The sequence below is a fragment of the Miscanthus floridulus genome, chromosome 6 (genome assembly GCF_019320115.1).
Source record: "Miscanthus floridulus cultivar M001 chromosome 6, ASM1932011v1, whole genome shotgun sequence".
In the NCBI taxonomy this organism is placed as follows: Eukaryota; Viridiplantae; Streptophyta; class Magnoliopsida; order Poales; family Poaceae; genus Miscanthus; species Miscanthus floridulus.
The window spans coordinates 112514145-112527984 of record NC_089585.1 but is presented as its reverse complement, the minus strand read 5'-3'; the positions used below and the strand labels follow the sequence as shown (position 1 = coordinate 112527984).

General features: G+C 45.7%; 1 protein-coding gene across 1 annotated transcript; it reads left to right on the top strand.

Moving 5' to 3' along the window:
* The first annotated feature begins 10771 nt into the window (after positions 1–10771).
* LOC136459090 (uncharacterized) lies at positions 10772–11645 on the top strand. The gene has a single exon (XM_066458995.1). It carries the CDS (start codon positions 10889–10891, stop codon positions 11432–11434), a length of 546 nt encoding a protein of 181 aa, XP_066315092.1. The 5' UTR covers positions 10772–10888; the 3' UTR covers positions 11435–11645.
* Positions 11646–13840: the final 2195 nt, after the last annotated feature.

Sequence of the window (13840 nt, the reverse complement as noted above, 5' to 3'; positions counted from 1 at the left end):
TGGGGTCCTACGTCCGGTCGTGGCACTATGCTACGTTTGGTCATCACTTGACCATTGGGATCGGGCGCTCAATATTTAAAGAGAGGGGTGATGTGGCAACCATCCATTGACCGAACGCTAGAAGGGTGCGTCTGGTCGATCTGACTAGAGCATCCGATCACCCTGTGTTGTGTCCAGTGAAGGGGTACAATGGCTCTATTTTGTGGGGGCTTCTATTTAAGCCCCATTGCTGGCTCTAGCTCACTCTCTTGGCCATTTGCATTGACATAGCAACCTAGTGAGCTTAGCCAAAGCCTTCCCACTCATCTCCATCATAGATTCAACATCTTTGTGAGATTGGGAGTGGGTCTAAGTGCATTCCTTGAGTGTTAGCATCTAGAGGCACTTGGTGTTCATGTTTCGCTGTGGGATTCGTTTATTTCTCTTGGTGGTTGCCACCATCTAGACGGCTTGGAGCGGCAAGGATTGTCGAGCGGAGGTTGGTGATTGTCTTTAGTTCCGATCGTAGTGATTGTGTGGGGTTCTTGACCTTTCCCCGATGGAGATCCAAAAGGTACTTTAGTGAATTGCCCATGGCATGTATAATCCTCATCTTGTGTTGGTTGTGCGGCACCCTATTGAGGGTTTGGCGTGTGATGCCAATTAGCGCATGAACCTCCAAGTGAGTGAATCACCATAACGAGGACTAGCTTGCTGGCAAGCAAGTGAGCCTCGGTAAAAAATCATTGTGTTATCATTTGATTTCAAGGTGATTGGTCTTCATTGGTATTCATTCTTGTGATTGATTGGCTCATTCCTCGACACGGTGGTATAACCATCTTGCTCACTCTCTCTATATTACCACAAACTAGTTGTCAAGCTCTTTAGTGTAGCTAGTTGTGAGAGCTTGTTAGTTTGGTTAGTGTGGCTCTTTAGTTAGCCTTTGAGAGCACACTAACTTAGTATAGTGACGTAGTTATTGTATGGATAGAAACTACATAAACTAGAATTATGGTAGGTGGCTTGTATTTTTAGTAGGCTAGCCCAACACTCGCTTTGCCTCATAATTGTCTAACCGGTTTGTTAAGTGTTGTTGTAGAAAATTTTAATAGTCTATTCATCCCCCTCTAGCCATTAGGACCTTTCACCCACACCGCTCCGTCTCTACTGTAGCACCCAGCAGCGTTGTCCTACGCGAGCCCAAGCTTGGCCACCACCGCTGTTGTCGCACCAGTCCGCTGCCGCCTCGCCGCTACGCGCATGGCAGGTGCTCCACCAGCCCCGCCCGGTCATGTTGTTGCCGTCCACGGGTACGGTCAGAGCCGCTGATGCCCCACGCGCCGCCCCATGATAGCACCACCGCCGGTGAGCCGTCCTATCGGTCGGCGGAATGTTTCCCCTACCGTGCTCTGTTTTTAAGGAGGGAGAAGGTGAGAAAGTGTAAATAGAAACTAATATAGGGTTCTAAGTGTATTAACGTGACTCACATGAATAGTGTATGCTAGACTGTGGATCGGTTTGGTAAAACTATAGGGTCCTTTCTGCAAAAATGCGCGCCCGTGCCCAGGCCATGCCGCGTGTGCTGGCCTGTTGGGCCACTCGTCCTACGCCTCTATGGCCGTGGCCTGCTCGGCGCCCCGCCTGGGCCGCGTGCGTGTGCTGTGTGCCTAGGCCGCGCGTCCGCGTGGGCCGATTTGGTGCCCGCTGGCCCTTTTAGTTTTCTAAAGCAATTGCTAATTTAGTTTCAGAAATAAACTTGTAAAATCAATATAAATTTGTGTAGTTGTCCAAAAATTATGAAACTAATTTTGTTAAGTTCCTAAAATCATGATCTATCTATTAGCGTAATTGGTTCATCTAGTTTTAAAATGTTTCCAGGGTTGCCCTAATTATTTTAAAATGTTTAGTATTGTTAAAATATTAACTTTTAGGAATTTCTGTGATAAATCGATGATAGTGTTGACTCTAAAAAATTCACAGTAAAGTACTAATATTATTAGCTGCTCGCTGTAATTTTTGTAGCTCTAGAATAATTAGTTTGCTAGATAGATAATGATGCCCTATTTCGAATAAAGATTAAACCGATAGAATGGAATAACAAAACAACTGGGTTTGTATAACTAAAACACTTGTTGGGAAATTACACCTTTCTCGACGATGTTGATATGCAGATTAGTACGTTAATCATCAGAGCTAGCTTGTTAGTTCATAGTATGTACCCTATTTTAAAAGTTGTTGTTGTTGCCTTGTTAATTAATTATTGTATCATCTCTACATCGCTTTGCATACCATAATAGGGACGATGATGGATCGATGGTATCAAACAGAGTAGCTAAAAAGATGGTACCAGGGATCAGGACACAAAGATTGAATACTAACTTTTGGTTATATTTTACCCAGACAAGCCCCGGTGCATAACCCCTATTATTCTGCACTTTATCTTTTGCTTGTGCATTAAGTTTTAAGGAGTTAAATGGAACCCACTTGCATATATATCTTTATCCTATGAGTCTTACTAGTATGACAGGATCATGTAGATTGCTATACTATAAGATTCTAGTAGAAGCCGAGTGATTGCCTCTCATGAGAAATAGGAAATATATTATTGTTGTTACTATGTTATTATCACCTGGAATATATATATATATATATATATATATATATATATATATATATATGATAATTGGAGATCGGGCGGAATGGTACTTTGGATCTAGACTTGGTTTGGCATTCGAGCGAGGCTCGGATTGCATTTGTTCTGCCTATGTCGGTTAAAGACCAGTCGTTGCATTGGGTTCTAGGCAGGTCACAGACTTATTATCCCGAGCACATACTTGTGTATGGGCGCAGAGAAGGCTTGTTGCTCTCTTGTCGTGGGTTCTGGCTCTTTTTGGACCGACTAATTGGAGACGAGAATGGTGGAGGTCTAAGCACCGCACTGAGTCCGAGACTTAGGAGCGGGGGCTTAGAGTCCAAGTTTGGACAGGGACCTAGACCTCATGACAGGAGAGTGGCGGGTTAGTCCTGCTTGTGCCTAGGGTACAAGCGGGGTGTGTGTTTTGGGGTACACAGCTGGGCACATTGATTCACAAATCATCGGCGATTTGGTATGACTTGTCTATAGTCTAGCAACGTAGTAAGAACTAGAAGATAAAAGATGGTAAAATAATTCTAATTGCTTACCACCTGTTTGAAAGTAGCACAGGTGCTTACATAGAATGGTTAGTTAATGACTAATGATGACTGCTAATAAAATTGAATATAAGGACGCACGTTTAGTAATGCTCATATAGATGCAATAAACCCACAAGCCAGATAGCCTTGCATATCCTTGGAGTCTTTTATTTTCTCCTATCGGGTAAGTCTTGCTAAGTATAATTAAGTACTTAGGGTTTTATTTCTCCCTATTTTAGGTAACAGACGGATGCTAGAGCTGACTCTTGTGTGTGGATTCCTCCTGATGGGCTCAGAGAGGATTCCTTTACGCTATGATCATAGTCTTTATTTATAACTCTCATTTATTGTTTTATAAATGTAAGTTTTATAATCTATTGTCATAGTTTATATATCAATGCTTCATCATATCATGAATAAATATTTATTTCCGCTGTAACTCTGATCACATGTTTATATTCCACTGTTAAATTAAATAATTCATAACTCTAATAGCATGGGTATATTTCGCTGTTATAATCAACAAATATTATACTCTGATGCTGCATGAAAAGTGATGTAAGAAATGATTTAAGAATGTTGTAAGCTTTATTCTCTCATTTATGATCCTGATGGAAAAATGTTGATTTTTGGTTCTCCCTTGAGGTGTGCTCGACGGAACCGTGTAATTGAGTGTCTTTCCTTGTGTACTTAGTGTCTAATGGAAGATAAGTACTCCTAGGAGGCATTAGATTAGGCGGTTCTACCACAACGAACCATCCCCAGCTATCATTATTCTCCTTCTTAACCAAAGCAAATGCCCAAGAAACCAACTTGTTGTTTGCGTCATAGGATATGGCTATAAGAAGTGTGCCCTGGTATTTGCCAATCAAGAACGTACCATCAATAGAGAAGACGAGACGACAGTGCCTAAAGGCCTCGACACACTGAGAGAAGCACCAAAAAGCATGGAAGAATATCTGCCTCCCATCCTTCCATGCATTTAGTTTTAGGATGTACTCATAATGCATGCCTGGATTCACCGCTTTGATTGCATTGGAAAGTACTGGCAGCTGCTCATACCTATCCTCCCAGTCTCCATATATCATCTTCCATGCTTGCTGCTTAGCCTCCAAGCTTTACCATAAGTTATCACATAACCTCTATACAACGCCTCAACGGTCCTGATAATTGTCCTACCCTTCATGTTGGGTTCTCTCTACAATATTCCCATCAACCACTTGGCAATGAGGGTAGATGTCAACTACTGATGCTTCAGTGTCAGCACATGGTCAGCACAATTATGTGGCCTGACAACTTTTGTGATCTTCCACTTTCTAGTGACCTTTTGCTTCCTTGCACAAACCCTCAATGGGCAACGTTCCTTGTCACACACAACTATGTAATGGTGCTTCACATATGAATGCAAGACCTTATAAAGTCTCTTTCATATCACTATAAATGCCTACAACCACCTCTTCAATGCAGGGAGGTCCTTGAATACCCTCCCATTCTCAATTACCATGTTAGGGCTAGCCTCAGGAGCTTCTATGAGCTCATCATCACGTCCTTCTGCACACGCCTGATCGGAATGAGCAAGATCGCTGAACTCGTGAACTCTTGGATCATGGCGGTCAGGAAAGATACGCCTCAGCATCTCAACATCACTCTCTGTCAGCTCTCCAATAGGGCGATCATCATCAGAATCAAGAGCCCTTGCCATCTCATATGGCTCCGAATCATTCATAATTTCAACACTATTGAAGCCACGGAATCCATCTTCACAGTGCACTTGTGTAGCAACAGGGGGCACATCCACATTGTCGGGAATGTCTCCTGCAACATAAGTAGAAAAATAAGGAAAGAATAAAAGAAATGGATGTAAGGAAGGGGGTAAGCTCCCAATAACCATGCAGATAAGACACTTACTTGGATGATTCTGTGTCAAAGGGATCTCATGAGGAGGATCTACCACAACATCATGAGTCTGACAAGCATCTTCAACTACCTCATTGGGGGCAGATTGAGCATCAGAAACCATAGGTGCAACCTCCACATCCATATCAGGTTCTAGGACAAGAAGGTCAAAGTGTGCCCGCTGACCCATTGGTGGGGAAAACCCATGAGGGATGGGATCAACTAACACCCAATGCACAACCACGTCCAAACATTGCAGATGGCTCTTTATAGCCGATCTCACATAGTTCTCCCACTGATCCGCACACCCAATTGGGAACATTCGCCTAAGGATGTTGGGAGAACCTAGGTGCAGTACACCCTCAACTGCAATACCATCATCATATCCAAGGCAATGCAACTCCTCCCAAGCCATTGCAATAATCTCACTAAATGAAGGCCTATCATTGAATAGCACAGGCATGCTTTGTATGTCAACAAACTCAACATATCCATAGCGACTGCATTCAACAGTGCCTCTATGATATATGGTCACTAGGTTGTCCATCTAGTTCAAACACATAATGGAACACATGTCCTTTAGTCCAAATTAGACGATAGATAGTACCTAACAAGTACTTTCTAACTACAAACTAAGTAAATAAGATAATAACTATGTATATATATAGTGCACTCATAAAATAGCTATGTCTATGTACCTATGTATATATGTTTCTATCTATCTACATATCTAACTATATCTATGTACCTATGTATCTATGTTTCTATCCATCAATATATCTATCTCACTAGATCACTAACTAAATCAACTACCTGAGTCATCACATTAACTAGTAAATAACAAATAATCGAACTACTACATTACAATCAAAGCTAAGTACCTATATTGCATATTCACAATTTTTACCAGGCACTGCAGGGCTCGAGGATGGCGTGGGCTCGGGCGGGGATGGCCGCTGAGGGTGCGGACGGGGCTGGGGACGGTAGGCGCAGGAGCGGAGACATGGGCGGGGACGACCGCCGAGGGCGCGAGCATGCGGGCTCGAGCGCTGTGGCACGGGGGCGGGCAGGGTAGCGTGGGCATGGGCGGGGATGCTGCGGCAGCGGTAACGGCTTGGTAGAGAGAAAGAGAGGAAGAGAGAACGGAAGGGAGGGCCCATACGTAAGAGAGGGCTTGACGTCAGAATTGTTGGCGCCGAGCTCGGCGCCAAGATCCACGGTGCCGAGCTAGCTGCCATGTCAGCGTCCACGCCACCAACGTGGCGCTGAGCTCGACGCCAGAATATATAATGCTGAGACGTGTAACCTCAGCGCCACCATCGATGGCGCCGAACTAAGGGTCTAGATTTTGAAATCATACCTCCAGGGGCATATTTGTGATTTTTTTTCAAAAAAGGTCTAAAAATAAAAAAATTGGGCGTGGCGGCCGACGAAGGAGGTGAGGTGAGGTGAGGTGGGGGCGAGGATCGGTGCGTGTTCGGCACGGATGCATATTGGATACGGATAAAAAAGGGTTAATTCGATCCATGCCATTATAACTTCTTCGTTTATGAAGAATGTCATTACTATTTGTCTATTTGGAAGTATGTCATTATAATTCTTCGTTTCCCATAAAAATGCCACTGAATACGTAGACATAGCCTGGGCCTAGCTGCAGACGTATATGAAGACGTATACTTCATCTTCCCTATCACTGACATGCGGGTCCCACATGTCATCTTCTTCCTCATCTTCTCTGAATCTCTCTCTCCTATTCTCTCTCTCCATCCCGAGCGCCAGGCCGCCGCGTCACCATTGCCGGGCCTAGCCCGAGCTCCCCGACCTCCCACCATAGACCACCTTCGGTTCCATACGCTCCATCGTTGGCACCACAGCGACACCACGAGACCGCCCCACTGCTTCTTGTCGTCGATCTGTGCCCACAGCGCCATTGCCGCGCTCTCCCAAGCGCCACCGCCGCCATGGCCGCACCGGGGTCGAGCTCTTCGATTAGCCCCGAGACACCACCGTTCACTTCGCCGCTTCCTCCGTTGGCATCGCAAGGAGACAACGCATCCAAGCAGCAGCTCTTTGGCATCAATCCGTGCCTAGAGCACCTCCTTCCATCCTCACCGAATCTCGCCGTCGTCGCCAAGTTCTGCTCTGCGCAGCAACAGCCATGACCAGTACCCTTCCCGGTGTCATGGGCCCCACCAGTGTGTTCGCCGTGGACCGCTCCTCCTCTGCCACTCGCCGGCCTTCCTCGGTGACCGGAACACCAAGTCCGCCATGCGCCTCACGGCCACCGACCACCTCTGCTATGCATGCTGCTGCTGCTGCTCGTGGGCTACCGATGTGCTGCTGCTGCTATGCGTGCTGCTACTGCCGCTCGCGGGCTGCAGGCGTGCTGCTCGACGTGGACGTGGCTGTGGCCACGTCGGGATGGAGAGAGATGAGGAGAGGAGGAAGAAGAAGATGACATGTGGGGCCCACGTGTCAGTGACAGGGAGATGAAGTATACATCTTCGTATATGCCTGCAGCTAGGCCCAGGCTATGTCCATACGTATTCAGTGGCATTTTTATGGGAAACGAAGAATTGTAATGGCATACTTCCAAATAGGCGAATAGTAATGGCGTTCTTCAGAAATGAAGAAGTTATAATGGCATAGATCCAATTAACCCATAAAAAAGCCTACAGTCATGATGCTCGCTCATGATATACGGAGTGATTCTACGACTCTACCAATAGTAGTACCAAGACAACCAAAATTGTATGAGTTTTACTCAAATGTAGTTGCTTGATATTTTATTTTCTTGTCAGTTAAATTTTGCAGAACGTCACATGTATACTATCCGAACATCACAAAATACATCACAGAACATTATAAAATATATCATAGAACATCACATGTATTTTAGCAGCCACCTAAGAACATAACTGAACATTAAAATACATCACATAACATAATGGAACATTACATGTGTATCACTTGAACATCACAAAATACATCATAGAACATCACATATATACTACGTGAACATCACGACATTATAGAACAACATGTATATTATGCAAACATCAAAAAATACATCACAAAACATGACTAATGGTTAAGCAAACCATCAGTCACCTGCCACAGAGACAGACCCAAATTGTATACTCTCTCCGATCAAATTTAGGCACGTGAATTAAAGTCAAGCAACACAATGTTTATATTGCACATCAGTTATTATCGGAAGTAAGATGAATGCTAAATATATTGAATTAGAAATGCTTAATTTTTGATGCACGGATCTTAGAGCTTTTGATTGCACACCACTACCATCTGATCCCATTGTATAGGTGGAGACAAGGAACACATATGGGGAGATGAGGGTGCAGACAAAGACCTCACCACTTGTCAGAGTTAGGTTTCAGGCTTCGGGGGTTAGGGGCTACAGCGGAGGCCACCAGACCGGTGATAGCGGTTGGTAAGGTGGGGCGGCGGGCGGGGCGTCGCTCATCGGCGATGGGAGAGGCTGGTTAATAAGTTAGGCAATGCCGGCTAAAGGAGGAGGGTAAATTGACCGGAGAAAGAAAGTGTCCAGGATTAGCAATGGCGGTGGTGGTAGTGCGCCATCGAGGTTGGCGGAATACCATGAAGACGAGGGCTCTTGCCCTGACATAGGAGAATTCTCCTTGGATTTAGCGAGGGGTGGAGAAGGTGGCGGAGGAGCAAAAAAGGAGGAGGAGGCGTGTGGACAAGTCCAATCAATCTGCGCACATAGCTGATAGTGCTGCTCATCATATTGAATGGAGTAATTAGTAATATGAAAGATAAAGAAAAACTCATCTATAGTTATCATAAATAAATTTTGAAAGGAGCTTAGATAGACTTATAATAATTAGTATATTGAAGGGTGTGTAGATACGAAATTCTGAAGCTAGTTACATATGCTCAAGTTAAGTAGAAGTTAGAGTGCATGTTAGGATCACATTTCTATTAGCGAACTGCAATTAGAATTGTAGTTGTTTATATTTTTCAACTAATTATTTAAAGTGATAGGAAGTTTTACATGGTTTGCATCTTAAGGTGGCGGATGGTACATAAAATACCATATCAGTGATTCATGTGTCAGTGACACATGTTATGCTGGTGTTCCTTGTGATGGTAAAAAATTAAATGTCCCAAAGTGATAGGTGATCGTGATGGGTTCAATATAAGCTTTTGAATGTGTTTATAGGATGAGTGCATGAGTGTTTGTCAATGTGCATCTACATCATACTTCACACTATATTTTGTCATTAGTAATATAGATTAATAATCAAAGCTTGCGCCTTCAATAGTGTAAGAAAAACAATTCGTCAGACAAAACATAAAGTAACCAGTAGAAAAGTAGAGTTGTTTCTTCACTAGGTATTTACCCGTGGGTGGGCACGGAAAAAAAAAATTGATGCAGTTAGTCAAGTGAGGCAGGAGAGGGCGAGAGACACGAGCCGAGAGGGTGAGAGAAGGAGGGGAATCCCGTATTTGGGGTCGCACGGGTCCGATAGTCTGCCAGGTTGGAATGCCAGCTGCCAAAATAATTCCAGGGGGTTAGTTAAATGGTTTAGCAAACTTTAATATGCTGGTTAGACGGTTTTAAGCTCCTTGGGTGGACCGGCCAGAGTGCCAAATCTCAGGGGGTTACGTAATTTTTTTTTCTTTTCTGATGAAATGGTTTGGCAATTGGCACACAAAGAAGTCGTCTCTCTCCCTCCGGCTTTGTCAAGTGGTTTGTCGGATATCGAAGTCCGCCTCTCGATTGAAATTAGACGCCAATAACTGTCACTCGTGCATGACCGTGGCTGTGCCATTTGTCTGTGTAGTCTTTCCCTTCAAAATTCCGAAACTAGCGGCCAATTCACGGCGATTTCTGGCGTGGCATGATTAGTACAGCCCCAACTGGGCCGTTGATTTCTTTTTTTCATTGGTTGACTGACACTTGACAACTCTGTTTTTCTACACTAGGGTACCAGCGTTGAAGAAACGCTACCGCCTACAGGCAACACTACTACAGTCGTGATATCAGGTAGCACCGCTAAACCATCAACTTCGACCGACACATGAGCGTATCCGGCCACCAATGGTCGATGGCCCATCAGCCGCCGCCCGCGGCCCCGTTCTCTTCGGCCAGCTCAACTCAAACAGCTTCACAATTGATATGGACCCTGTCCCAAAACCGTGGACAAACACCTCTCGATTTCCAGCAGAATATGCGCGAATTCTGACCATTTCCCTGTACGGCCCCTGCTGAAAACTGCCGGCCCCACGCGGCCACGCCATTCGCCGAAGCGAACCAACGTTAAACAAAGTATCAGCCTGTTCGCTGGTTCGTATCGTTGCTGGTTCATAAAAAAAATACTGCTGACTAATTTATATGAGAGAAAAATACTATTCCAGCTAAAATTTACGATCATTTACGACATGCCACAGCCAAACGAACAGGCTATGTACACAGACCCATCAAACGAAGCAAATCGCTGGTACTTTTCCAAGAGCAGCACGTGGAGTCCTGGACTTTGCCGCATTCAGATTAAAAAAAAAGAAATGGAGGAATTTTGCCGCGTTCTAGACGAGTACGTTACTGGCAGCCCGGAGGAAACACCCAGGGTTGCCATCATTGTGCTCATCACTGCCCGGCCCCACACATGCCTATAGCCATCGCGCGCCTGGACCTCATCTCTGTTACTGCTGCTGCTCTATAAAAGTGCCGCGAGCCTCATCGGCACGCCTCATAGTCATAGACACGCTAGCTTCGCAGTAGCTTGCAGTCTTCGTCCTTGTCTCTCTCGGGATCCTGGATCCGAAGCCAAGTCCACGCAGCACGCGCGCGCGGATGAAGAAGAAGGGCGGCGGCTGCGGGTGCCTTGCCGCGCCGATGCGCGCGCTGTCGCGGGCGTGCGACTCGGCCTGCGACCTCTACGTGCGCGGCATGTCCGGGTGCGCGCGCGGTCTGCCGTCCGGGTCGTCCGCGGGCATCGTGGGGCGCGGCTTCGGCGGCTCCGGCGCCGCGTCCCTGCGCCTCCGAGTCAGCTCGGACAAGGCCGACGACCTTCTCCGCGCCGCGGCCGCGTCCAGCAGGCGCCAGCGCCGCGTCGCGGCCGAGCCGGCGGAGCCGGAGCCGGCGACGGTGGAGGCCGTCGGCTACGGGGCCGGTAAGATGCTGGGCAGCGCCGGAGGCCATGTCGGCTGGGCGGTGCCGGCCGTCAGGGCCCCCTCGCGGAAGAGGCCCGTGGCGGCGACCATGGACACCATCGCCGAGGATGCGCCGTGCGAGTTCGGCCCAGACGGCGGCGCCTGCGCTGTCTCCTCGATGAAGCCGTCGCGCCGCGGGGGTTTCGGCGCCGTCAAGGCGGGGAGCGACGACGTCTTTGCACGCTGACCCATGCATGGGTACTCAAGCTAGGAGGATCGCGCCCTGCCAGTGCAGAATTAGTCATCTCATGTGTCATGGCACCACTTTTCTCCTCGTTCTCGTCTCTAGCTTGACGTGTAAATTACTCTACGATAACTACGAGAGCAGTGTATCCTTAAGAAATTAAGTATAAACTATGCATGCGTGACGTACGTGATTGGCAGAAAATTTCCACAAGTACCGTTTTAAATGGTAGTATAACTTCAGCTTAAACACGCAATGCTACGCAGGAACTCTGGGTTTGATTTTGATTTTAGAGTAGTCTCGGTGGGAGTTTTATTTGCATTTAATATTATGACATATTAGTAAATTTAATGACTACATGAAAAAAGAGGAGTTTCATCTGAATGAAAAGCAGATGACCTCTCTTATGCGTTAAGCGATTGCATAAAGTCAGTCAAAATGGAGGTTTGCACTCCTATGTGCATGTGCATCGATCTCCACGCATAGTTCTCGAAGCTGCACAGTCTGAGACGGTGACATGATCCATCTGATGCTGAAATCCACGAATGAAGCGAGGTTTCTTTGCTTGCAGAGGGATGGGGGCAGCACGCGGTAACCTGGCTCCTATCTTCTCGACCCGTACGGGCTTTTTCTCCGCCCGTGCACGACATTTCTCGGTGGAGTCGGCGCTGATCGCGGCCGCGCAAAATTTTATCGTTTCCTCGGTAGAAAACGCCGCTACCTTTGTTTGCGAGCGCTCGTCACTTTCAGCGACGGCGGCTTTCTATGCGTTTCTCAATGATTGATGTGGAAGTGCAGTGACTTGGGGGCTCGTCACTGCCAGCGACGGCGGCTTTCTATGCGTTTCTCAATGATTGATGTGGAAGTGTAGTGACTTTCGGGACTAAAGTTTAGTTTCTGTCGCATCAAAAGTTCGGATGCTTATTAGGAGAATTAAAATAAATTAATTATAAAACTAATTACACATATGGAGACTAATTTACGAGATGAATCTATTAAGCCTAATAAATTCATCATTAGCACATATTTACTGTAGCACCACATTGTCAAATTATGGAATAATTAGACTTAATATATTCGTCTCGTAAATTAGTCTCAATCTATGTAATTAATTTTATAATTAGTCTATATTTAATACTACAAATTAGTGTCAAACATACATTGTGACAAGAACTAAAATTTAGCGCGTGGAACGGAGTTCTCTACACTGAGGTACCTGTCAGTCAGTCTGCCTACCTGCTTCACGAGATGGCTTCCCGGACGAAGGAATTGGCGCCGTGCCGTGTGCCGTGTGCCGTGTGCAGGTCGTCCGTGACGAGTGACGATTAAGGCCACGTTGGGCTGGCCAAAAAAAACGATAGATGCCGACGCTAATACTGATTTATTTTGAGAGGAAAAATACTGCTATTTCACTAAAACGGTACGACTCATAGGTTCAAGCGAACAGGGCCTAAGCTGGGCTTACCATTTGTCGACGATCAGGTGTGAGTGTGACAAAAGAAACCGTCGATCTGGAAAGTATGTAGAGTATCATTTTCTTTTGAAACGATGTAGTACGTAAGATTGGCAAATATTTCAATTGGTGCAACCGAAATCGTCCGTTCGGAGGCGAACACTTGTGCGTAGCAAAGGGCGAGTTAAATGGCTAAAAGTTTGTCACGAGTCTCTCGAAGAGAAACAAAATGTCTAGCTAAAGGATGTGTAAAGGAAAACGAGGCCATTCTTATCTAAAGGGCCTCGCGCGACCATGTGACGCCTTCTTCCTCCTTTTCGCTTGGTCCTTGGTCCTAGTTTGTAAGCCCCAAGGTGAATGGAGAATAGTACATATCGTGTATACATACATGTTCGTCAAAACAAATAGCATATGCAACTACAAATCATTTGATCGCACACGTTTGAACATTTTCCTTTCATCCAGGGAAATTTTGTTATACGGAGAAGAAAGAAGAAACTGATCTAGAACAGAATAATCGAGTGCATGCACCAGCTCCTGGCAGAGAGAGACGAGGGAGAACCGGACAAATGCTGCACAGATAAAATAAGTGTTGACTGTTGACACTCTCGTAGAGCGCTATCTGCTCGACCTGCGAACTCTTCACTTTGCCCTCGACCAATTCGATTGTTGTTATTGGAGAGTATAGGCCTTCACTCTTTAGAGACAGAGAGACAAAGAGGAGAACCGACGAAGATGACAGACAAGATCATGGGAGACAGACCGTTAGATTGCTTTGAGATTTTGGAGGAAGGGAAGTAGATTGGATTTGTCCATTTAGAAGATGTATGTCGTTTTAGTTCTATTTAAGTCAAACTTATCTAATTGTGATAAAATTTATAGGAAAAATATCAAAACTATCAAATTGTGAACAAATTTATAGGATAAATATTAATACTTTGTGTGTCCTAAAATAT